The sequence below is a fragment of the Prunus avium genome, chromosome 2 (assembly GCF_965620075.1).
Source record: "Prunus avium chromosome 2, drPruAviu1.hap1.1, whole genome shotgun sequence".
Lineage (NCBI taxonomy): Eukaryota > Viridiplantae > Streptophyta > Magnoliopsida > Rosales > Rosaceae > Prunus > Prunus avium.
Window position 1 is genome coordinate 41928900 of NC_142285.1, and position 25030 is coordinate 41953929.

At 37.8% G+C, this 25030-nt stretch overlaps 4 protein-coding genes across 8 annotated transcripts; 2 read left to right on the top strand and 2 right to left on the bottom strand.

The window, feature by feature from the left end:
* The first annotated feature begins 2666 nt into the window (after nucleotides 1-2666).
* LOC110764651 (Leucine-rich repeat protein kinase family protein) lies at nucleotides 2667-6250 on the top strand. Its single transcript, XM_021967662.2, has 4 exons — nucleotides 2667-3406; nucleotides 4042-4302; nucleotides 4431-5306; nucleotides 5533-6250. The coding sequence occupies exons 1-4, from the start codon at nucleotides 2983-2985 to the stop codon at nucleotides 6012-6014; spliced, it is 2043 nt and encodes a 680-aa protein (XP_021823354.1). The 5' UTR covers nucleotides 2667-2982; the 3' UTR covers nucleotides 6015-6250.
* A 3234-nt stretch (nucleotides 6251-9484) lies between these two features.
* LOC110764760 (DUF1442 family protein (DUF1442)) lies at nucleotides 9485-10569 on the bottom strand. Its single transcript, XM_021967782.2, has 2 exons — nucleotides 10417-10569; nucleotides 9485-10300 (listed from the first exon to the last, which is right to left on the bottom strand). Exons 1-2 carry the CDS (start codon nucleotides 10471-10473, stop codon nucleotides 9683-9685), a joined length of 675 nt encoding a protein of 224 aa, XP_021823474.1. The 5' UTR covers nucleotides 10474-10569; the 3' UTR covers nucleotides 9485-9682.
* Nucleotides 10570-12652: 2083 nt separating this feature from the next.
* On the top strand, nucleotides 12653-15214 carry LOC110764738 (SPFH/Band 7/PHB domain-containing membrane-associated protein family). The gene is made up of 5 exons (XM_021967757.2): nucleotides 12653-12949; nucleotides 13043-13163; nucleotides 13260-13351; nucleotides 13649-13745; nucleotides 14580-15214. Exons 1-5 carry the CDS (start codon nucleotides 12755-12757, stop codon nucleotides 14948-14950), a joined length of 876 nt encoding a protein of 291 aa, XP_021823449.1. The 5' UTR covers nucleotides 12653-12754; the 3' UTR covers nucleotides 14951-15214.
* A 1916-nt stretch (nucleotides 15215-17130) lies between these two features.
* LOC110764696 (uncharacterized) lies at nucleotides 17131-23881 on the bottom strand. Of its 5 annotated transcripts, XM_021967706.2 has the most exons (6): nucleotides 21091-23881; nucleotides 18947-19172; nucleotides 18514-18718; nucleotides 18250-18304; nucleotides 18097-18141; nucleotides 17134-17794 (listed from the first exon to the last, which is right to left on the bottom strand). In XM_021967706.2, the coding sequence occupies exons 1-2, from the start codon at nucleotides 23406-23408 to the stop codon at nucleotides 19127-19129; spliced, it is 2364 nt and encodes a 787-aa protein (XP_021823398.1). In that variant the 5' UTR covers nucleotides 23409-23881; the 3' UTR covers nucleotides 17134-17794; nucleotides 18097-18141; nucleotides 18250-18304; nucleotides 18514-18718; nucleotides 18947-19126. The 5 variants fall into 5 exon arrangements, with proteins under 5 accessions (XP_021823396.1, XP_021823398.1, XP_021823399.1 ...); XM_021967704.2 differs by having other exon boundaries at nucleotides 17131-18141; XM_021967707.2 differs by lacking the exon at nucleotides 17134-17794 and having other exon boundaries at nucleotides 18122-18304; nucleotides 18514-18679.
* Between the last annotated feature and the right edge of the window lie 1149 nt (nucleotides 23882-25030).

Sequence of the window (25030 nt, forward strand, 5' to 3'; positions counted from 1 at the left end):
CTTTTGAGGGCAGTGAGGCTAGTGCCATCGTTTCTAAGAAAACTTGTCTCTTCTAGGCCAGACACAAGATTGAATTTGCTTTCAGATAATTCAGTTTTCATATTTCCATAAACCGTTCATCTTTACAGAAATCATAGCATGAATTTAATTTAGGCACATATAATTTAAGGAAGATGGCTAAGCTGCATGCAGCAAAATTGGAGAACTGCTACAAGTAAAAAATATTAAGAGATGCCTTGTCCCTCTGCAAAGGAACTTGGAAAAGTTCATATGGATGAAGAATCTATCTTCAAAAACAGATATACATAAAAAATCAATTCTTCCATTCATGCTTTCTATCCCTTTCACATGGTCAATAAATTAATAAATTCCACGGCCCCAACACCACACCACTATACCAAGATTAATACCTCAAAAGCAGCACAGTAGAATATTAAAAATCCATATACTCTGTGACAAACCTTCCTTACTTTTTTGGTGACTCTGGTGAGACTTTTATTCAGATGATCAAATGAAAGATGAAGTTAAACCGAGGCTTTTCTTAATTAACATAGATATATATAAAACATGTTATGGGTACAGCTACGTTAATTGTGCAGTTCTAGATATTCCAATCTCAAGAAGACCACTTTATTATTATATATAAAATGAAAGGTCCTGTTCCTGCTGCAACTCTTGTTAGATTATGTTGGGACTTTCAACAGAGATCGGTTTGTATTAAGCTAGTGTGGTCCTGTTCTCACCAACACCAAACTCATCAGTTACTTTCATCAAATTACAAGCAAAAAATACAACAATATAACACATTACATACATACCATCTTTCATTTCTGTCAGCTTTTTCACAAATTCAAAACATGTCTTCTCTTCAGTGCTTGTTTGGTTTGGTGGGGTGTAGCTTTTCCACCGTTATTAGAATAGAAAAGTCTTTTTCTTCAGAGCAAAAGCATTTTTTTTATGCGTTTTTCCTAGCTGTATAAAAGAAAGTGCTTTTCGAATATTTTGGCACAAGTTGAAAGACAACTTTTAACCGAGTTTCTTTTCTGTTAACTAAAATATCATCTATGCACTTCCGTTCTATGACTGCCTACCGCCTGAACGAGCAGCAGCACAATACATATGATCCTTATTCCTCTCATTTTACTTAGCTTTTTTTTTTTTTACCAAAAGGAGGCAGTCAAAGAGTAACAAGACTTGTATAAATTTTGAAATGCATGCCATGTTTTGCAATCAGAAATGGTCCAACTGCATGGGCTGGCAAATCCCTCAAGAATAGGGAGGCGAGAGAAAACAAAGAAACTATTATCACTCAATGAAGAGGGCAAATGATGTTATTCAATACCTCTCTCTCTCTCTCTCTCTCTCTCTCTCTCTACATTTGGGACCAATATCATATATTAGACTTTGGACCATCTTATTATCTCTCTATTATTTTCTCTGGTCAGTCAAAATTATAAAAATCTCAACTTTTGAATGTTATGAGTATAGGGTAGATCAAATGGAAACAAATAAGAAGAGACCAAATGAATAAAGAATATAAGAGTGAGAGAGAGCTAGGACAATAACTAATGGACATTGGAGTGAAGGCAGTGGTGGTGTCAGATTTTCTGGCATGGCAGGCACAAGCAAAGAGAGAGAGAGAGAGACAACGGTAGAAAAAAGAAGCACAAAGTACTCTATAAACACTATCTCTCAACCAATCCAAAGCCAAGTTAGTAAATGTCTTTATTTGAATTTTCCAAGCATGGCTTGATCTATAGAGCACGGGACACGTGGAATTTCGAGGATATTTTATTAAGATTGGACCAATTATGTTAGTGGGTTTCTGGGGTTAGTATGAGATTGCATGCACAGGATCCTTGCAATTTGAATTCGAACTGCGTATTTATGCGAGGGAATCTCCGTTTCCGGGACGACAGTGCCTCTCAACCCCACCGTAGCTCCCATCTGTGGTTGACCACGTGGCAAACGTAAGTCTACGAACATAGACCCACTTCTATAATAATTTCTTTCTATCTCGAAATAAATTTGAATTGATGCCCTTCATTTTTAAGCAAGACCTTGTCAAGTGACTGTAAATCATGAATCATTTTCTAATTGAATAGTGGAGAAATGAGAATCAAATATATGATATCTGATGCATGGGTTCATACTTTTGGTCACTTGATTTGTTATGTTAATCATGAATCTTTATTGCATAATCACTTTAAAATCATTAAAGTGCTTCTAAAAAAAGTTATACTTTCTCTATATTTCAGCAAAAATGCTATGAAAGATGTCTTGAGTTGTATGAAAGTTGCTTTGAATGGTACATATTCGACATCTAGATTATTTTGTAGCTAGCTTCAAGGATATCAAAATAACCAATGTTAATGGGAGCTAATCTACAAAACCCATTTTAACAAATTTCCAGTAAGTTTTTGGATTCTTGTTCTCTAAAATCCATTTGCATAAGTTAAAGCTTATATTTTTCGTCATTTAGATACAAGAAGAAAAAGGCAGGAAAGCTTTTTTTATTCTTGTTTGCAGTTACTAGTTTTACGAACCAAAACAAGGAATGTGGAGTTACTGGAGTAGCTCAGTTGGCAATCACACTTCCCATGGCATGAACTTTAAAATACTAACATGCAACTGCACCCACACCTGGTCTTGTACTTAGAATCTAGATCAATCAATAGTCAACCAATCCAACGGTCAAAACTCCAAAGCCCTTCTCTTTTTCTTTTCCTCTGTTTCTTATTTCACTTCATAGCTTTGGTACACACTTCCTCTGTAGAAAGTTAGGCACACCTTCTGTGACTGTCTCTTTCTTCTCACACAGTCACCACCTTCTGTTTGCTCAAGAGAGAGAGTGAGAACCATTGGTTCTCTGCAGGGCTTAAAACAGGGACGAAAAGCCCAGTTACAAAAATAACAGTCAGAGATTGAGTCTCAGAGAGAAAAAATTAACCAACTTCTACCATTCTGAGCACAAACCAAAACATGGGTGTCACAGTTTTTCTTTTCTCCTTCCTAATTTTCTTTACGAACCCGTTATGGGTTTGTGGAAATGCAGAGCTCAGAGCACTTGTGAACTTGAAGGCCGTTTTGGACCCTCAAAGCTTGTACCTTTCTTCATGGACCGTTAATGGAGACCCATGTGACGGGTCGTTTGAAGGCATCGGGTGCAACGAAGCGGGTCAAGTTGCTAATATTTCGTTGCAAGGAAAGGGGCTCTCTGGGAAGCTCTCTCCCTCCATTGCAGGGCTCAAGCATTTGACTGGTCTTTACATGCATTATAACTCTCTGTACGGGGATATACCCAGAGAAATTGCCAACTTGACTGAGCTCAGTGATTTGTATTTGAATGTGAATAATCTCTCTGGAGAGATTCCTTCTGAGATCGGAAGTATGGGCAGCTTACAAGGTCAGCTAAAGATTTTTGTTCCGTAGAACTTCTAGTCTCTTGATTCTTTATTTTATTTAAGTATATATATTGGTTTGCTTTCTTTCTGTAATATTGCTAGCTTTGGTTGTTGGTTCTATAGAAAGATGTGAACTTTGAGCACCTTGGTTAGGAATGTGTGTGTGTGTGTGTGTCCGTTTTAGAAAGTATGGGTTTTCTCTCTTTTGGGATTATTACTAGTTTGTTAATTTTAGTGGTGGGTTTGTTGAAAGATTTGAACTTTCGTTGTGTATGTTTGTTTCCAGGTTTCCACACTCAACGATCAATAAGAAAAAGAAAACGATTTCCTTCACTCTCTGCCTTCCGCATGAATTTTTATTTTCAACAATGAAAATAGTAAAAAAGAATCTCTATTTCATGTGTTTTGATTGATGTATGTAAACTTTTGGTTTTTGTTTCGCAGAAAACTAATCCATCATTCTCTATTTATGTAAGCAATTTCTTATTCCGTGTGGCTTGCACCGATTCCGCATGTGGTAGTTGCGAAATCTAGATGAAAAAGCACTTAAATTGTTGGCTGATTTATGCGTTTCTTGCCTTTTCCTAATTTGTGTCAAGTAAGGCTCCGCTTATCTTGTTCTGTTTTGGCTTTTCAGTTTTGCAGCTTTGCTACAACCAGCTCACTGGAAGCATACCCACGCAGCTGGGGTCTTTGAAAAACCTTACTGTTCTCGCTCTGCAATCTAATCGCTTAACCGGCGCAATACCGGCAAGTTTAGGAGACTTAGAAATGTTAATGAGACTGGATTTGAGTGTCAATCATCTTTTTGGTTCTATTCCCACCAAACTAGCTGATGTGCCCGTGCTTGAAGTTCTAGACGTTCGGAATAATACTCTTTCCGGCAATGTACCTCTTGGTAAGAATAGTCTTAACACCTAAATTTTATCTTTAAAATAAGAATTTGCAAAAGTTATTACTCATGTTAAATTGTTGAAAAAAGTGTTTAAACCCCTGATTGATTTCATTTTTATTGATTTGGTGAAGCTTTGAAGAGGCTTAATGAAGGATTCTCTTACGAAAACAATCTGGGATTATGTGGGGCTGGATTTATGTCCTTAACAGCCTGCAGTGCTTTTGGTCATCTCAACGCAAGCAGACCCGAACCCTTTGGAGCTGCTGCACCAACAAGAGACATTCCCAAGACTGCAAATGTGCCTTTGCCCTGCAATCAAACTCGATGCTCAAATTTGTCAAAATCCCATCAAGCATCTGTTGCTGTTGTTGTTGGTGTCCTTGTAGTAACTATTGCATTATCAGCTATAGGAGTTCTATTCTTCACCCAACACCGTCGCCGGAAACAGAAGCTTGGGAGCTCATTTGATATTTCTGATGGCCGTCTAAGTACTGACGAGGCCAAGGGCAAGGGAGTTTACAGGAAAAATGGATCTCCTCTCATCAGCCTTGAGTATTCAAACGGGTGGGACCCTTTAGCTGATGGGCGGAATTTAAGTTTGTTTGCTCAAGAAGTGTTCCATAGCTTTAGGTTCAACTTAGAAGAGGTGGAGACAGCTACTCAATACTTCTCCGAGATGAATTTATTGGGTAAGAGTAACTTCTCTGCAACTTATAAAGGAATATTACGAGATGGGTCTGTTGTGGCCGTTAAGAGCATTGGTAAATCATGCTGCAAGACAGAGGAAGCTGAGTTCTTGAAGGGATTGAACATGCTAACCTCATTGAGGCATGAGAATTTAGTGAGATTGAGAGGATTTTGTTGTTCAAAGGGCCGGGGAGAATGCTTTCTCATTTATGATTTTGTTCCAAATGGAAACTTGCTGCGGTATCTTGATGTCAAGGACGGCGACAGCCATGTTCTTGAATGGACAACTAGAGTTTCTATTGTGAAGGGCATTGCTAAAGGTCAGTATATGTTTCATATCTTTATAATCTTGCATTAAACTTATTCCATTTCTAAGGACAGGTTTGCTTGTTATAGCTTATGTTACTAAAAATCCAATTGAAAACGGTTCTTGTTCAGTTCTGAATGCTTATGTGTTTGAGAGATGCATAACCAACCATCAACGCGTGAATTCAAGGAGAGTTAGTTTATGATTTATCTATACTGAGCTTTGTTCTTTTTAACCAGGTCTATCGTATTTACACGGCTACAAGCCAAACAAACCTGCTCTTGTTCACCAAAACATCTCAGCTGAAAAGGTGCTGATTGACCAGAGATACAACCCCTTGCTCTCAGATTCTGGCCTGCACAAGCTTCTTACCAATGACGTTGTCTTCTCAGCACTCAAGGCCAGTGCAGCTATGGGCTACCTAGCGCCTGAATACACCACTACAGGACGGTTCACAGAGAAAAGTGACGTCTATGCATTCGGGGTGCTTGTTTTCCAAGTCCTATCTGGGAAGCGGAAAGTCACTAGCTCAATGCGTCTTGGTGCGGAGTCAGTCACGTTCCAAGACTTTATTGACCAAAACCTCAATGGCAGGTTCTTCGAATACGAAGCATCCAAGCTTGCAAAGACTGCTTTGCTTTGCACCCATGAGTCTCCAATTGAGAGACCATCCATGGAAGAAGTTGTTCAGGAGTTAAGTAATTGTAATAGTTGTGTCTGATGCCTAAGTGCTCTCTATTTTCGCCAACAATCACCTCAAAACTATTCAAATAGGTGATGGGCTAATGGTTAGCCAATACACTAACTGCTAACTTCGGATGTAATTGTAGGACTTCATATGTTGTAATTTTCTGTGTCCTTTTCCTGAGGACGTGTTTCTAGACTAATGTGTTAGGTGAATATTTGCTATCTCAAGGTGACCTTCCCTGGGTTGAATGACTCAGTGATTTATGTTGACCTCCAATGTTTATACCTCCTTTTACTTTTTTGCTCTCATACATTATCATTTTCTCAGCTCTGTTATATTTCGTGTTCAAATAAATGGGTATCATTTTGAAAGATTCTGTCTCCTAATCATAGAGAAAGTTGGTATGAATTTGGAAGAATTTAAGACTAATATTTCTTTTTACCTTCTACTTACCCACTTTCACATGGAAGAACCTAATCATACAGATACATTATTATGTCAACAAATTAATCTAGCTACGAGGGTTGGCATTACTACTCTAGGTCACTAGGATTAGGCTTTGTAATGACTATGATGACCAAGTAGTTCATACCCTAAGCTTTGGATTCTCTTTCCTTAGTTAATTTTTGTTTTTGCCAAAGTTAGGAAGGGGAGGGGGATTTTCATACACTGTCAAGGTGCCATGGAGGTTCGAATTTGAGACCTCCGATCTGCTAGTCAAGGGTCTTTTTCATTGAGCCCCATTGTAGCATCTCCCCCTAGTTAATAGTTCTGTATTATAGAAGTGGAAATGTTTAATAGGAGTCAGACCCAATCAGAGTTGAGCTATCGACTCATGACGATACCATTTTGGGCCAATAAGTAGGAAGGAGAATCGAAAATTATTATTGCGCTTTCAGCCTAAAGAAGCCTCCTAGCCTTTGACAAGCGAAAGGTTTTCGTCTTCTCCAAATTTATCAGCTTTAGGGCCGAAGGTAGCTGCAGCCCAACTGAAAAGCAAAGCTGAGAGAGAAATAGAGAAATAGTTATCAAATAGGGCTTATGGAGCAGTGTGTTCCACAGAGTTTAAGGTTTTATCCTAGCCTGTGTGCTCTTATCTCAAAATGGCTTGGAATAGAAGCTTGGATTGGATTCATGATATTGACCTTCTAACTGGCTTGCGAGCATATGCAGAAGATCCTGACCTTCAACAAGAATGGATGATGGTACTCTCTAGGCTTGATATTTGTACAGCTGCTTAGAAACCAAAAATATATTATGCTTTTGGTTGTATTATTATTATTTAAATCTATTATATGTATGCTCATTGTAGGTTAAGAAGGTTAACAAAATGAGGCTCGCTGAGTACAATGAGTGGTGTGAAGGTTTGGTCATAAAGTTCTTAGGACTTCTATATGTTCATCTTTTCTCTTTTGCCTAGAAGGTATGTCTAATAGATTACACTGAAATTTATCACTTTCAACTACAGGTTAGTTTAGATGCAATGTTTGATGTCCAGACATGAACAGGATAGAAGAAAGAAAGAAAGGATTCTGACTACTATTTCAAGATTTTAGATTGGTATATACTTGTTTGTAGTTAAGCATAAAACCTAAGTTTTGTTTAAGGTCAGTAAAAAATATAAAATTATAAATAAATAAATAAATAAAAAGGGACCCAACCCGCCTAGGCAGTGAAGCACAAGTCAAATAAATACAGTATAGCCGGGCGGCTATACTATTTTTTTCCGAATATATTTAAATAATCTCGCCGCATGGCTATACTAATTTTTTCCGAATATATTTAAACAGTTTTTCAAATATATTTAAACGGTATAGCCGGGGGGCTACACTAATGTTTTTTAAATAGTATAGCCGCACGTCTGTACAATTTAAATATTCGAATATATTTAAAAAGTATAGCGCGAGGATAAATTAATTTTTTCCGAATATATTTAAATTTTAAAAAATAGTATAGCCGGCCGGCTGTACTGTTAAATATTTGAATATATTTAAAACGTATAGCCCAACGGCTATACCAATTTTTCAAAAATATAATTAAAAGGTATAGCCGCCCGGCTTTATGACTTTTTCCGAATATATTTAACAGGTATAGCCGCACGGTTGTACTATTTAAATATTCGAATACATTCTAAAGGTATAGCCGGACGGCTATACTGTTTAAAAGGTATAGCCGCGCGGCTGTACTGTTGGAATATATTTAAAAGGTATAGCCGCGCGGCGGTACTGTTGGAATATATTTAAAAGGTATAGCCGCGCGGCGGTACTGTTGGAATATATTTAAACGGTATAGCCGATCGGCTATACTAATTTTTCCAAATATATTTAAACGGTATAGCCGCCCGGCTGTACTATTTAAACATTCGAATTCATTTAAACATTATAGCCGCGCGGCCATACTAATATTTTCCGAGTATATTTATTTTTTTAAATGCGGCTATACGGTTTAAATAAATATTTATATAGAAGTATAAAATTTTAATGGGAATCAGAGTCAGACCCGGTAAGAGTTGAATTATCGACCCATTACGATTCCATTTTTGGGGCAATAAGTAGGAAGGAGAATCCAAAATTATTATTGGGCTTTCAGCAAAAGAAGCCTCCTAGCCTTTGATAAGCGAAAGGTTTTCATCTTCCCCACACTTTATCTGCTTTAGGCTGAAGGTAACTGCAGCCCAACTGAAAAGCAAAACTAAGAAACCAAGGTGGTTGGTGTGAGTGGTTCGGCACTCTCATTCCTTAAGAGAGGTCAGGGGTTCGATCCCTGCTCTCGTATGGAGTCACCACTTTGGCCAGCACTTTACCCCTTACGGGCCGACCCGGTGTGAGCGGGGATTAGTCTGGATTGTGGTTAAGGCTTAAATGTGCCACCCATAGTTAGGGCCCATCCAGGACCACCTCGCGGTTCAGATCATAAAAAAAAAAGCAAAACTAAGAGAAGAAAGAAATAGAGAAAAAGATCTCATAAATTGAAGAAGCCAATAATGAAGAAATAAAAAAGAAAGACGGCCAGAAATAGAGTTAGAAAATCAGAGTCTAAACTCTTATAATAAGAATTCAATGATGAGATATTGCTCCTGTGACCTGTTTTTGTCCTCAGAAACCCAACAGAAATATATGTAAGATCCGATCAATTTATTTCCCTAGCAAACACAACATCTATTCTATCATAACAAACAACTTTTTCTTTTCAATTTTCTCATAAATGTGATTGAATTCTAAGAAACTATAAGATAATAAGGGGAACGTGCGGGTGAGAAGGTGATGAGAAATGAGGTTCAAAGCAATCAAAGATATATAATATTTTAGAGGGGACAGGGTCTGCATGGACCAACTGATCTTCTCAAACTATGTATAATGTATGCATGTGTTTTCTTGTGCAATACGAAGCGTATGCTGGTTGGGCAGAGACCTGATCTGCAGATTCTGCACAACCTTTTAAATCTTTTTCATTCATCAAAAATTGCTCTTCAGCCCTGTTCTTCAAACAAACTAAACCATCAATTGTAAATAGACTTAATATAACTGTTACATGTACATCACTTGCTATATACATTTTCCCAAAAAGGAACTAATAATATCTATCTGATGCTAATGCTTCATTTTTGTTCTGAGAGAAGAAACACAAGGGAAAATTAAGTCTTCTCTCTTAAAACAAAACCAATTGATATTTGGAGCAAGTAATTCAATTAAAGTTTAAGCTTATGCTGCGATCCCCTTCCCTTGTGGAAATGATGATCTGACCCTAAACACATGCTCTTCACCTGTGCACTTATCTACCTTGACAACCCAGTGGCTCTTCTTTCCACTACCATTGATCCCATCCATTTTGCTGATTTCATTCTTTGGGGCTGCAATTCTTGTCACCAACAATCCACCTCCTATAGGCAGCAACTGAGTTCTCGATCCGCCGGACCGCCACGATCCTTTGCCAAAAGCGTTATGCCCCACAACAATAGCTCCATTTTGCTTCTTCCCCATCTGCACTGCTCTAAGAATGGCCTCATGGTTCTTAAGGTTGCAATCAATGAGCACAAAATCAGCCTCCTTGTAGTAGTTTAGAAGAAGATTTTGGGCCTCCCCAATCACAAACTCAATGTGACATACGTTGATGCCAAGGATTTTCTCGGATAAATGCAACTCTTCGTTCCCGCGAAGGATGCAGACCACTCTACCGCCTGTTTGCTGAGCAGCAGCAAGAAGGGCTAGAATGGTGGAGTCAGCAGCGCCAGCACAAGCCACAACCATTAGCTGTGCATTGTTCCCGGCTGCTAGAGCTGAAATGAACTCAACCACATCGGGCTCGTTTGCCTTCTGGCCCTGAATTAAGATCACAATAAAAACCAAGTTAGAAATTATTGATAATTTGATATGGGAATTAGGAGAAAAGTGCAAAAAAATCCTTTGATGTTTTTGGAAAATAAAAGGAGACTCACCATTTTTAAGGTTTTGAGGTAGGCTTTTGTGGCATTCTCAGCAGACCAGCAAGCCATTTGTGTGTTCTATGTGTTTTTAGCTAGCTCTCTTTTTTCTTATTTTTGTGTTTCTCAAATCTCAATATGAAGCTTCAACTTTGGCTTTGGATAGAACCTAGAAGCACTCACATATATATAGGGGCACTCGACCCCGGTTGCTTTTAAATTCATACACTGGTAATCCAACTGGCCATGTTAGAAAATGAGATAAAGAACACTAACAAGTACCAACTAGGATAAATAATTATGGTCCTTTAGTACTAGTTTGTCTGCCCAAAGTATTGGCTAAGTCATGGTAGTTAAAGAAATCTTGTGCGTGCATTCACTCATTCTATTACCAAATTGTAAATTAGCTATTTTTAAAGGCGATGGCTTATAGCTACAACGAATCGCGCCTACTTTTATGCACAACAAGAGTTTGATTCTCGCTTTTATCTATTAACATTCTAAATATAAAAACAAAAAAAAACCAACAAAACCTCTTAATTATAAGGAAAAAAAAAGGAAATTATGAATAAAGGAGTAGATAGGAATCGGATTCTTAATCTTACCGTTGACACAAATTAAAAGAACTTAAGAGATCATTAGCTTCCGGGAGGCAACTCATAAACGTTTAATTAAATATTTTAATACATGATACAATATATAAGATTCTACTTTGCACGACGCTAATTATTTGGCTCTTGAAATATTTTCCAAATCTCCATTGATTAGCTGTGATGTCCTATATGTAAAGACAGCATAAGGTGGATTATAAGCGCCCATGTTATCTGAGGCAAAAACCAGCAAACTTATATTTAAATAAAAACTCTAGAGATCATCTCATGAGCAATACACACATGCAGTCCTCTTGTGTACGGGCTGTACGTACAAACCTCTTGACCAAAACTTGTCCAATTACTGAAAATATTTTTTCGTAAAAAAGAAGGTTAGTCTTAATATATGTTTATCAACCCTAAACCCTGTTTATATATACAAGAAATATGTGGGTTAAGTATAAATATATTGCAAGAGGGTCTCATCCTTGCCCCCAGAAAGGCCAACAGAGATCTTAGATCCGATCGAGTGGTTTCCCTAACAAAACACAGTCATAACAGAGCAACACAAAACATAAATTGTCATGTCTCGTGGTCTATCTCTTGCAGTGTAAGATTCCCCATCCTCTGTCCAATCCTGCTAGAGAGATCAGATGACAGAGATGATGACTGAATGAATGCTTCTGTGTGGTCGAATCAAATTGACTTGATTTTTTTATTTTTTTGTTGTCTGTATTTTCCAGAGTTTATTTTCCTTTCCATGATTGGCTTTCCAGGAAATATCTCGTGAAGAAGTTAAGGGAGCATGGAAGAAGCACTGAGACAGTGATGATAAATGGGGAGTGGGTTCAGCATTGTGTAGACAAACAAGTTGTGGGTCTGTAGGGTTCTTGGTTGGATGCTACGCATCCTTGGAAGGGGACATGGTATGCGTGGCGTGGTAACTTCAACATTGTACCATGTCTTCTTTGCCTCGCTTTCTAGTCTAAAAAGTTCGAATAAGAAAAATGACAAGAATCTATAATGCATGTGCATGTATGTATTCATAAGCGGCTAGAAAATGTGGAGTATGGAGTGGTTTTGTGCCCATATATTGTTTTTCTCTTTGATGAGAGTCGTTACACTTTCTTCGTTCCACACATCACGAACCACGTTGTAAATCATATCTTTATTATAAGTGAGACGCATATCAGGTGTCTATAAAGCACCCTTAGACCTCGTTTGGTGGCTTCACTTGGACTAGATTGGAGTTTAGTTCAAACAAGTCCTTATGGGTTCCATTGATCTAGATTGTTGGTCGTTTTAATAAGTTCAGCCTTGTACCAATATACCAAACAACGGCCATGACACTCCTAGCAGTAGGAAGTTTTTTAGTAGGGAATAGAAATTATAGCCCAAACGTTCCTCGTTTATTTCTGAGATTTAAAGCCCACCAAGACTTTGGATAAGAAGCTGGAAACCCAAATTAATCTAGAAAGGTTGGGCTTAACTCCCAAATGAGCTCAATCTGAAGCCGGATAACATTTAGAATTGGGACTATAATTGTATTATTCACTTTGGACTACAATTGGATAACAGAATACTGTACTATTCATTTTGGACTACGATGAGATAGGACTTTCTTATCGAAACGCCCAATCGTGCAAAAGTCGGTCTATCTTCCCGTAGCGTATAAATAGTCGTCGTCGGTCGTGAACTTCTGTTAGCATTTCGTCTACAGTTTCCAAATTCTCAGCAAAAACCTAACCAAATTCTAGTTCCAGATGGGCAATTCTTGCTTTGGGCTTTTTACCTGCGTAGACCAAGCAAGCATAGGCATCTTGGAGAGGTGGGGCCGGTTCGAGAAGCTGGCCGAACCCGGTTTCCATCTCCTGAACCCGTGCGCTGGTCAATGGGTCGCCGGTGTCCTCTCCACCAGGATTTCCTCTCTCGATGTCCGCATCGAGACCAAAACCAAGGTCTGTTTCAAATTCATAAAGAAAATGCAAGAATTGGAGTAATTTTATATATATGTATTTTATTAGTGTTTGAATGTTTGTACAATTTGGCAGGATAATGTGTTTGTGCAATTAGTGTGTTCCATTCAATACCGGGTGGTGAGAGAGAATGCTGATGATGCTTTTTATGAGTTGCAAAACCCCAAAGAGCAGATTCAAGCTTATGTCTTTGATGGTAAGTCGTAATAACCATTTTGTTTTATTAGTTTTTAATTTTTATTTAGTTACATATGATGAGGAGGGATGGTGTGTTGGCTTGTTTTTTGTGTAGTGGTTAGAGCTCTGGTGCCGAGAATGACATTGGATGACCTCTTTGAACAGAAGGGTGAGGTTGCTAAAGCTGTCTTGGAGGAACTTGAGAAGGTAACCAGATTCTTGGATGTCTTTTGTATTTTTAGGGTTCTTAAATATATTGGTTTCTCAGGCCTGTGCATTGGGTTATCATAACATATGACATTATGAGATGAAGTGTTTACTGTATGATTCTTACCATCTTATCATCGCAATTCTCAATGAGTTGTTCTTGAATTAGGTTTGGTTATTGTGGTTGCTTCTTACTCGTTTGTTTCAGACAAAATTTTGTTGATCTATTCTTTAGTTCCTTACAAGAATTTTCATTCTATATGGTTTATTAAATCTTATGCTGAAATTGCTGATCAGGTTATGAGAGAATATGGATACAGCATAGAGCACATACTGATGGTTGACATTATACCGGATGCCTCTGTGCGCAAGGCAATGAATGAGATTAATGCAGGTAATTTGTCTTTTTTCTTTTTTTGGTAATCTTAAACCTGGACATTGTTTCGATTTGTATCTGCAGTAAGAAGACACATTTGGGGACTCGTTTTATTGTAGGACTAAAAGTTTTTATTAGCCCCAAGTCTTGTGAACAAGCTTTTGGGACTGTGTTATAGATAGGCGAGATAACCTTTTAGACAAATCAAGGGTTTGAATGACTGTTATAAAGTAATCGTCCTCACTTCCCAAAAGAAAAACAAAACAATGACAGCAACAATAGTACTAACTCCTGATTGCGCATAATACTGAGAAATCTCTCACTCTACTTGAAGAAGCCTGTTAAGGAACGGCAACTAGCCACTAGGCTCTTGCTTTTGCGATAAAAGAGATTTTACCCCATGTGCTACGGTTTACTCAGTTATGTCTCTTCTGTCTTTCTATTTGTTATATAACAGTTATTTTGTGACTCAAGGAGTTTATATGTTCTTGACAAGTTATTCTTGATGACATCTAGCTCATAATGCTTTGTTTCTGTTGTTATGCTAAGCTATAAATCAACTTTGGGCTTGATTCATTATACCTCTGTATATGTTCAAGTGGCCAAACTTTGTTTTATTATCTGATTGAATCAAAATTGTAAAGATATAACGGTGCTTCTCTTAACCTTGGACCGTTAAAAACCATGACTCAATGTCATCTTAAAAACTCTACCTATTTGTTCTATATCTCTACTTAGTTCCAAAAGTCAATGAATTGCTGCAGTCTTTATATTTGTTAAGGGCTGGTAATTAAAGGAGTCTAGCCTATATGCTTGTGTTTGTTACTGAAAAATCAAGCATCTGTACTGCAGCTCAAAGGCTCCAGCTTGCTAATGTATACAAAGGAGAAGCAGAGAAGGTGCTTCAGGTGAAAAGGGCAGAAGCTGAAGCTGAGGCCAAGTACCTTGGAGGAGTTGGTGTTGCCAGGCAGAGGCAGGCAATCACTGATGGGTTAAGAGAGAACATCTTGAATTTCTCAGGCAAGGTGGAAGGAACCTCAGCAAAGGAGGTGATGGATCTGATCATGATCACTCAGTACTTTGACACAATTAAAGACCTTGGCAACAACTCAAAGAACACTACTGTTTTTATACCCCATGGTCCTGGTCACGTCAGAGACATCGGTGATCAGATACGCAATGGACAACTGGAGGCAGCTAGTGCTCGAGTAAATGGCGAGTAAATATACCCTGTTGTTTATACGATCCTGATCTCAATAATTTTTTGTTGAATTCAAAATGACACGAACAGGTTAGGGTCTTTATATAGAACATAGTTATGCAATCCCGTTTGTTTAACTTTAGTGCATTTGTTTTTGCATTTGTTTTTGTACATGTAGAGCATGGTGTGCTTACACCATGCTGATGATGTATCTATGTAAAGTAATAGTAATGCAGCCCAATATAACACAGGTCTGGTCTGAATAAAAGTTTTTGCTATTGATCAAGGATGTTGTGTTTGAGTTTTGAATTGTTTAAATTATGGCCCATTAGCAAGCTTTGAGCTTCTATAATGAGGAGGCTATTTGAGGAGGTTATTTGAGGAGGCCCATCTCACCATCAAAAGGGGTGTGGACCCCCCAATGCACAACCCCCCCTCCATGTACTTTGTTTTTGGTTGTTGATGGTGAGATTTCACTTCCTCAAATAACCTCCTCACTCAACCTCCTCATTCTAGCCTTTCCGTTGCCTCCCAGGGTCCACTGGATATTATGGACTTGCCTGGGTCATTGGGTTAGGGCACCCAAGGGCCCAAATTGGATATTGGTCGTATAGGTGAAATGTTGACGGAAAATGTTGATGGGGGTGTGTTGAAGGGTTAAATCCAGCCATTCAATAATAGCTCTGCAATTAATCGGATGAAATTGTGTTGGAAAATGGATGGCATTTACCAATAGGACCGTCCATGACTAGCCTAGATTGTAGACCTTACTTAGCTTAAAACCTAATAGTTTTGGATTCAAATGTTGTGCTTAATGTGGATGTTTACCCCTCCCTAGCCCACAAGCAAGGAAAAAGGCAAACCTAACGGTTATAATCATTCAACCTACTGATTTTAGAAGCCTTAGCTTTAAACGTGGACCAATGTGAAAAAACTGTCTGCCCAAAAATAAAGTACAATAATATGTTTTTGGTGGCCAACTTTAAAGTCGTACAAAAATGTAATCATAAAATTGGAGGAGGAATATTAGAGGAGAGTGTATAAAGGGGGTTTTGGTAATGATCATGTATCATGACTATTTTATGAGATAATTGGAGATTTGATGGCTGCACTAATTTGTTTTCTTCGTTTGGGTGGTATTTACTGAATCACAAAAATTATAATGACTACGGGTGAGGCTGGTCAGATGGATTATTCTAACTTTTTGGCTGGATGAATCACAATCCAGTTCTATTTATTGGGAAGGCAAAAAAACAAATCAGTCTTAATAAGATACAGAATCGGTGGTTTTAGTATGATTTTATTTTAAACAATAATGGGAAGCCGAATAGATTTTTTATTTATTTTTTCGAATTATTTTTTCTAATTCATGGGAAATGAGAGATTCGAATTTGAGTGAGATTTTTTCCATCATTGAAAAGAGAAATATCATGAGACGAAGCTTATCAATGGGTTATTTAGGTTTTGCCCTAGATACAAATTTTTGTTGATATTTTGTTTTTCCAAACGACAAGAAAAAGTTTTCATAGTTTATTTCTCTATAGGGGCCACTTTCATGTGTTATACCAATTCAGTCACGGATTGGGAGGAAAAAAACTACATCGATAGGCCTTTTGTGAAAAAAGTCACCATGTGAAAAAAATAGTAATACAATTCAAGGAGACTAGCAAAACAAGCATTTTTTTTTATCTTTTTTGGGTCTGAAAACTAGCAAGACAAGGCTAGGATTGAGTTCTGATGCACATCCAAGCATTTTCATTTTTTTCATTCAAGTAATGCTAGCATCAGTTACCCACGCGCTATGTATCAATCACTCAAAGTCAGAGCCTAGCATTCTCTTCTCTTCTGGTACATGTCTTTGCAGGTCATGAATTACATGACCATAAATTTCACCCCAGGTCAATTTTAAGTATTGGATGATATGGGCAGCATAATTTGTCACAGTCTATTCAATTGGTTAGACTAGTGATAAAGTGGATAGCTCAGTCATTATAATCAAAACTCAAGGACCACAACTTTTAGGTGCTTGCTAGCTCAGTGGTTAGAGATACTACAATTTGTGAATCAAAATTGATTAGAGTACTATCATTGTCATAATAACAAATCATATATATGGTTGAAGTTCATGTGGTTGAAATCATAGAGAAACACTGTATTTATATACCAAATAAAGAAAACACCAAGTCTGGTACATATAATCCTTCCCCTACCCCACCATCAATGGCCAATTTAACCTTTTACTTTCACCGAGCCATGTGCAAAACCCACAACAATTTTCAATTATCAACTACAAAAAAGACTACTTGGATTAAGAAATGATCTGTATCTCTGCATAAATCGGAATTCAATGATCAGTATTATATTATGATGACCAAGTTTCTCACTTTTCTGTGTGAGCTTTCTCAATTATTGATGAACAACAACAAAACGTAACACAAACAAAGAAAGAAAACTCTTCTTGTTTCCTGATGAAAGTAAGGTACCAAAAATACAATAAATACAAGGCAAAGAAGGGCCACAATCAATAAATACCTACCAAAATTCATATCAACTCACCTCATGTACACGGATTGGATCATATGGGGTTCAAAAATTCAAAAACAATCAAGAGCAGTATTAAGTGGAAAGATAAAAAGAGAGGGGAGATGAGATATAAAGAAAGCTAATTATGGAGGAGCATTGAAAGTGTGAAGATTCTTGTAGAAAAGAGTGTTGTCCTATACTAATCATTCTATCTACTTTACCTTTAACAAAAACATGAGTGGAGTGAACAATGAATCCCATACTATACAAGTGAAAAAAGTGCTTCCCTTTCCCTTCTAGTTGGTGAGCAGTCAGTATTGCCTGGCCTTGCCGACAGGATCCGCTAAATTGAGTAGCAAACCAAAATCAAAGGTAAAATTAGCAGAAACTACTCCTCCACTAACTACACTCAACCATAAAGTGAAAACCCTGCTTCATTTACATACCAACTTGGTATTTTGCACATTTTTCTGCTCATTCAAACTACTTTTTGAAAAAACTCAACTAAGTTTACATTTCGAAACTGCATCATCAAGTGTAATACTTCTCCAAAACTTGGAACACTTCTGTTTTTGTATATCTCCCATGTATCATTATTTCCTATCATTCACGAAAAGCATGAGTAATTAAATTTGAATGTATCACCTGCTAGAGCCAAGAACAGGTTGCCTGAATCCACTTTGCAGAATTCTGCAAACAAATATATTAATGTGTATATGTATGTACATAGTGAATAGAATAGAATGTACATGTTCTCTCACTTTCAAGCTATTACGACAAGGCTAGGCTCTTTCTCACCAGTTCAACCACTAATGAAATACACGTGTATATACACACAGCTCATATCAGTTCCCTGCAGAAAGAAAGATCTTGTATTAGGTTAACAGCTAGTGTAAATCTTTCAGCAGAAACTCAAATATGATTTGTTTTTTAAAGTTGGCAGTTTTCATAAAATATGGGCCCTGGTGGAGCCATTGTTAAAAGGGGATGGGGATTAAGTGTATAAGTAACAAGTGAAATAATAATGTAAAATATAACATCAACACCAGTAAAACCACCAACCTATTTTTTGTAGTCAACATTACTAGCCGAGATTTACATGCAAATTCAGTTCAAGTTCGTTGCAATATCCCTTTCAGCCATCTTATGCACCTCCTCTTGGCGACAACCCTCCTTGCTTCCATTTTGCTCAAGACTTTTTAGCAATCATGGCAGGCCTAACTGATAACTGTGCAAAACTTAAATCTTCAACGTTGAGAAATGAAGTCTGTAAGGGCCCAGTTGGAGATTAAGAATTGGAATGTTTAAAAGTTTAAACAACAAGTTACCGAAGATGATGGGAAATAACTGAGTACAAAATTCAAAACATATCAATAAATGCACATAGAGAGAGAAAAACAAAGATTGAGACACATAGACATACACAGAGAGAGAGAGAGAGAGAGAGAGAGAGAGAGAGAGAGAGAGAGAGAGAGAGAGAGAGAGCCCCTTATACCTTACTTTTCGTTGACCATGACAACTAAAGCACTGAGATGGATTCCCACTTCTCATGGTGGGCTCTTCAATTTCAGAAACTGATATACCAGCAGATATGCCTAGTTTAATCCGTGAGAAGTGCGTCTTTGGCTACAAAGATTCGCTCTCATGTTCTTACAAGGTTGACCCATGTGATGACTCAAGCCTGGTTTGCCATCCACACAACTGGTTCAAGCAACCCCATTCTGCAGCAGAAAGGAAGTGTCAAAGATCTCAAACAAATGCCACTTTTGTGTCCTTTAGGAATTTCTTTTCTCAAGCAAACACAAGTTCTATACTAAACCAGGCATGTATGGTGGCACTCATCTCAAACATTAAGTTTAGCTACATAGTTCCATAGTTCTGGTATATAAGTATAATTCGGAAAACAACCTGAGTGCATACGATAGTTATATATTTCAGGGAAAAACACAAACAGACTACCTTAAGCAGTTAAAGGATTGAAAACCCTAGATTTGAGCTGAAGTCAGATTGTGAATATTTTTCTAAAAGATGTTAGGATTGTCAAATCAAAACAACTAGAAGATGCATGTTGCCACTTTCTTAACAGTCACACACAAGAGATTAAATCATGGCAAGACACTGAGGCCACAGCAGTGCTAATTTGGACAGGTTGTACAGCAACATACATAATCTTGCTCATCATAACCAATTCTATGTTATTAAGCACAGGTTTGCTATCTTATAAGGGTGCTTGTCTATATGTGAAACTTATCTGATTCTGAGATCTTAGGACACCAGAAATGGAACTTCCTACGTATCAAATTGTCTTTATAATATAGTTTTCAGCATGGTACTTCACTTGTCTTCAAACACATTTAGCATAGAAGCCAAAATTGGCATCCCTTTGTGAAAACTTAACTCTACCTCATCAGGAAGGCCAATTAAGTCAGAATTTGACTGCATGTTCAGCACATACACAAGCCTTCCTATTTTCCTAAAAGCAGAGAAAACTAACAATTGTACATGAAAGTTTAATGATGGGCACTTCAACCAATGTTAGACTTTGGGTACACTCATTGTTAAGTTGAACTTGTGTGATGAAAATAACTAAAACAAACATTGAAAGTCGAAAAATTGAGGAACAGAAAAGGCTGGATGTAATGAGCCATCAAAAGGCCAAAAATTGGTTTGGCATTCATTTCTCACAGATTCATAACATTATTTATTATGGTAACTCTAATCCACATTATTACTGCAACATCTAGGCATCACTTCAACAATGGTGCTCCCATCCCATGTCGATTTTCTACTAAACTTTCATATACTTCTTTCATTTTCCCTCATCTTCTGAGTCAGACAAACTAGCATGCATATGTGTCCATTTCACTGTCCAATTTGTTTTGATGTAACTATGTTGGGCATCCTGCAACATTGTTTTAACACTAAAACCACCATATACATCATTCATGCATAAACTGTCAAGAAGAGAAAAAGTTAAATTTGCACGCTAGTCCATATACAGCCAAATTTATTTTTTTTCCGTAAACTCATCTAATTCTCTAAATATTAGATTAGGAGCAATAAAATAGAAGGTGTTAAATAGGAGGACTAATTCAATTTTACAATCGAGCTACCAAAAGAATATTACAATCAAGCCAACAAAGTAAACATCTCATACGGAAGGAGGAGAACAACAGCCAACAATTAATATTAACAATGGAAAAAGCTTTCCATTTTCTTTTTTTATGATTATAATGAAGAAAGTTTTGGATTTTGATGGACACCATATTAAGCAAAAAGTGATATATATATATATCTCAAATTACTCTTAAAAGATGTTACAACATATATTCAATCATTTTCCTGGACCACTTTTATGATTATAAAGATGAAAGGGCTTCTTCTTTACAAAGTACAAACCCAAGAAACCCACAATCATATTATGGCAAGAGATTGACTATTTCAGTAGAATCATGAAGATATGCCAGTTCCAGTAATACAATGTTCAAAATTCCTCCACATTATCCTTCCCTCCCAGCAATATCGCTGAAATTTTTTTAACTAGACATGAAGTATAAAAAGAAGAAAAAAGAAAGAGGAAAGAATTCAATAAATCCTACAATTACAGAATCCTAGAGGAGTCAAAAAGAAAAACATTACACTGTGGGTGCATCCGAAAAGACCTCAGTCAGCATGTCATCCTCAACGTCTGCAGTTGCAAACAGCTCTGCTTCCTTTTCTTCCTCATTAGAGAGATCTCTTCTTTCAAGTTTGGCATGAGCTGCAATGAATATCATCTTCTGTACCCTTTCCAGGCCTACTCTTGACTGCCTATGTACACACATCCATTTCATGAAAGACCAATTGCACTTAAATCCACATGAGGTTGCATGGAGGAAGATAAGTCTCACCGCAACTCTCCCCAGTGTCTTTAACTCACTTAGACAAGTTTCCCACACAAGTCTACTGCTCTGCGGGTTCGCCATTTTCATCTTTCCAGTTACAGGATCTCGCTGTTTAACCTGAACAGCCTGAGCATAAAGCGGGTCCATTCCTTCTGTTCTCCATTTCATGAGCTCCATTAATGCAACATGAGCTTCTTCCCTGGAAACCAACCTGGTAATGAGCTTATCTACATCCTTCTCCTGCTCATGTGTCAAGTACTTGAATGGTGGAAGGTACTTTCCACTAGTGTCCCTCATCAAGTATTGTGGGTCAAGTATAAATGCAGCTGACCATGCAGGGTGGTAGTTCTTTCTGAATCGTTTTTCAACTACTTTCTCAATAGGTCCTTCAGCAATGCTGAACTTGGCACACCAATCCTTTACTTTTGTTCTCAACTCTTCCCAAAGGGGTAGGCATCGCCCAATTAATGGCCTCTCAGCCTCAATCTCCTGAGCCATCCCTCTGATTAGCTTAACAAGTGAATAAACTGCCTCTAATTCATTCCAAAATCCTTCACTTTGAATCATCCCTCCAACTTCCTTGGCAATTGGATCCTCCACACATATAACCTTATAGCAATCATCCAAGACGACCATTTGGAGTATGCGAGCACAGCTCCATATATCCTCCAGCATTGCATAAACAGGTGCAAAGTTCTTTGAAGTATCACATTTGGGTGAAGGAACTTGGAGCAACCCAGCATACTCAAGTTCCTGCATCTTGTACTTCTCAAAAGCATGCCTAACCTCAGAGGTGCTATTTACAAAATTCGCAACCTTTAAACAATTTTCAGTGACAACCCTGAAGAGTGGAAGCTCTTTGTTAAAATCCTTAATCAAAGTAATGAACCCCTGAAGCTGACAGGACACGTTCACCATCCAATGATTCTGAATCTCCAAGTTCCTCAATGCCTTGGCCTTATACTTGTCTGCAACTATCCCCGCGCAACGCTGCACAGCATTCCCACATATATCAGTAACTGAGTCCCACAATACCTCCTCTGCATATTTTGACGAAACTGACCCACCAGTAAACACTGCCTTTTGGAAAACACTAATCCCATTGGGAAGATTAACCATGAACTTAACCATGTTTTCTTCCCCACAAGGATTCTTGCTTTTCCACCCATCAGAAGCAACTTGAAAAAACATTGCATCTCTGATCCTAGCTTCTGACTCAGCTTTGACCTCATCAAATTTTGCATCAAGCCTAGCACCCGAGAGCTCACGCTGTAACAGTGCAGGCAAGCCCACCTGGTTAAGGAAAGCCCTGAACTTGGGATGCTCGAGGCTCGAAAACGAAACCGACCCACATGACTCGTAGAACCACTCAGACAGTAATTCAAGTGCAGAATCAATCTGCTCCTTACTAAGCGTGGCACCAGGAGACGTTTTGGGGCTCTTAAGTTTCTTCACACTATTTTCTAGCATTGCCAAAGCACCCAAATCATGTTTCCCACCCGATAACCCCACATGCTGCTGATTTGGCCCCGTACTAGTAGCAATCCCAACTGGATTTGGAGATTGTGAGTAATTATGTTCACCGCAATAGCGGGAAGACTCGATCATAGCTAAAGAATGAACCTGTATCGAAGTAGAACTGGTATGATGAGGAGCATGAGAAATAGGACAAGGAACAGTACCCATTTGAGAGCTTCGCTTTCTGTGATTGTGCGAAGACGGAGAAGGCAAGGAAGATATCGGAACCGGCGAAACCGATGAATTGGGTCTCAAAACAGAGGCGAAATTCGGACAAGTACCCCGTTTGAGATGCTCAGAGGCGGTTCTGGACGGGTTTGAAGCGGAGAAAACGGCGTCGCAGAGTGAGCACTTTAGCTTGACAGCCTTGGGGAGGTTGGTGTTGGGGTTGCGAATGAGAATGGGTTCCAAATGAGCCCAGTACCAAGCTCCTTTGCCCTTTATGGCCTTTGTTCGAACAGTGACCAGACTGTCGTAGCGCTTGTTGAGGGCCCTGGCGGCTATGTCATCTTGGGAGAGAGATGGGTCTGTTGGGGTTGAATTTGTGGAGGCCATTGACTCAAAAGAGTGGAAATTGGAGAGTGAGAGTGAGTGAGTGAGAGAAAGTGAAGTGATGGGTTTTCAGTGAAAGAAGCAAGCGGGTGAAACTGAAGCAGTGTGGGGTTGGTGAGGTTGGCCTATCATGGTGGTGGGTTTGGGGCATTTAGCGGGAAAGTGAGGGCGAAGGTGAAATGGGTTTTGGGTTTGGATTGAAACAGAGTTCCATGGCGATCTTGGTGAGTGAAAAAATATGAGAGCTTGAAGTTTGAAATGGGTTTTGAAGGGTGTGATGTGAGGTTTGTGAAATTCTCTGCAACTCACCTGCACAACTGCTCAACTGCACGTTCAACACAGAACACACACAACAGAAATGAGGGAGTAACGGAGACATACATATAGTGCAGACTCTGCATACTCCAGAGAAAGAGAGAGAGAGAGAGAGAGAGAGAGAGAGAGAGAGAGAAAGAGAGGAATTTTATTCGACATAATCAAAATATGAGTTTTTTTTCTATTTTATTCTTCTGACCAACAATTTTTCCTTTTTTGTTTTTTTTTTCCAATCCTTCCTCTCTATGATCATTTTTGTTCATGTCTGTCAAATGTCAACAGTGTTCACCTCCTACTTTTTTTTTGCCTAATTTTTCACCTTCTATTCAACTTTCTCTCACATCTCTTAATCGGAGTGGTCTATTTTTAGGTCATCGTTTAATGATTATCTCGATAAAAAAAAAAATCAAATTGCAAGGCGTTTAGTTATTTAAATGTTAATTACCACATCATTAATCAAATGATTATGCAATTTCTTTTTTTCTTTTTTCTTTTTTGCATGAATAATCATCTGAGTGTAAAACGGCAGATGAATGCTATAACTACATTCCTCTTAAGCATTATACTTTCTTCTCTCCATTATAGAAGGTACGATGATTAAAACATTTTAGTATGACTGCAAATCTTTATCACATACCTTTAATTAATTTTGATTCGTGTTTTTTTTAAGTGAAATGGAGAATCTCTTGATTTTTTAATGTGGTTTTTTTTTTTTACTTCTAAGACATTGTTGTTAATTGAAACTTACATGTTTAGTGGCACAACACTTACTTTCACATTTCTAATTCAACAATTGCTATCCTCTTCTTCGACGAAAAATATTATCCAATAAATATGAGATTGAAATAGTTCCAATAATCAAACAAATAATCAAACGCAATTCCTACATAATTAAGAGATTGAGGATGTTGTCTGCTTAATTGTGTCACAAATACAAAGTAGTGTTTGTATTTTTTCTTTTTATTCTACATGTCAGATTGTAGATAAGTTTAAATTTCCCTCTCTTTTTTATTTCTACCTTCAAATAATAAATTTGTTGCTCTGAAAAGCACGATTTTTTTTAAAAGTATAATCAAATTAGGTAGTTTATGATTGCTCCAGTTCATTTTGAAGTATGAGCTCATTTCCATTTGTACGTAGATTCATGCACTAAATAGTATATATAGTATCTTTATATACCAGATACATAATATATATCTTGTATACAAATCGATAGGTGCAAATGCAGGTTAGGTTAATTGACAAAATAGTTTGCTCGTCTCCTTGCTCCTAGTTCGAATCTCCTCTCCGCAGTTTATAATAGTTTCGAA

What these genes read in the sequence shown, in the direction of transcription:
- LOC110764651 (XM_021967662.2), top strand. Translation starts at nt 2,983, where the DNA reads ATGGGTGTCACAGTTTTTCTTTTCTCCTTCCTAATTTTCTTTACGAAC. An exon ending in TTCCGGCAATGTACCTCTTG is followed by an intron (nt 4,303 to 4,430) that starts GTAAGAATAGTC and finishes GATTTGGTGAAG; the next exon opens with CTTTGAAGAGGCTTAATGAA. An exon ending in TGTGAAGGGCATTGCTAAAG is followed by an intron (nt 5,307 to 5,532) that starts GTCAGTATATGT and finishes CTTTTTAACCAG; the next exon opens with GTCTATCGTATTTACACGGC.
- LOC110764738 (XM_021967757.2), top strand. Translation starts at nt 12,755, where the DNA reads ATGGGCAATTCTTGCTTTGGGCTTTTTACCTGCGTAGACCAAGCAAGC. An exon ending in GCATCGAGACCAAAACCAAG is followed by an intron (nt 12,950 to 13,042) that starts GTCTGTTTCAAA and finishes ACAATTTGGCAG; the next exon opens with GATAATGTGTTTGTGCAATT. An exon ending in TCTTGGAGGAACTTGAGAAG is followed by an intron (nt 13,352 to 13,648) that starts GTAACCAGATTC and finishes ATTGCTGATCAG; the next exon opens with GTTATGAGAGAATATGGATA.
- LOC110764696 (XM_021967704.2), bottom strand. Translation starts at nt 23,408, where the DNA reads ATGGCCTCCACAAATTCAACCCCAACAGACCCATCTCTCTCCCAAGAT. An exon ending in TTTTCGGATGCACCCACAGT is followed by an intron (nt 19,173 to 21,090) that starts GTAATGTTTTTC and finishes TTTCTGCTGCAG; the next exon opens with AATGGGGTTGCTTGAACCAG.
- LOC110764760 (XM_021967782.2), bottom strand. Translation starts at nt 10,473, where the DNA reads ATGGCTTGCTGGTCTGCTGAGAATGCCACAAAAGCCTACCTCAAAACC. An exon ending in ACCTCAAAACCTTAAAAATG is followed by an intron (nt 10,301 to 10,416) that starts GTGAGTCTCCTT and finishes ATCTTAATTCAG; the next exon opens with GGCCAGAAGGCAAACGAGCC.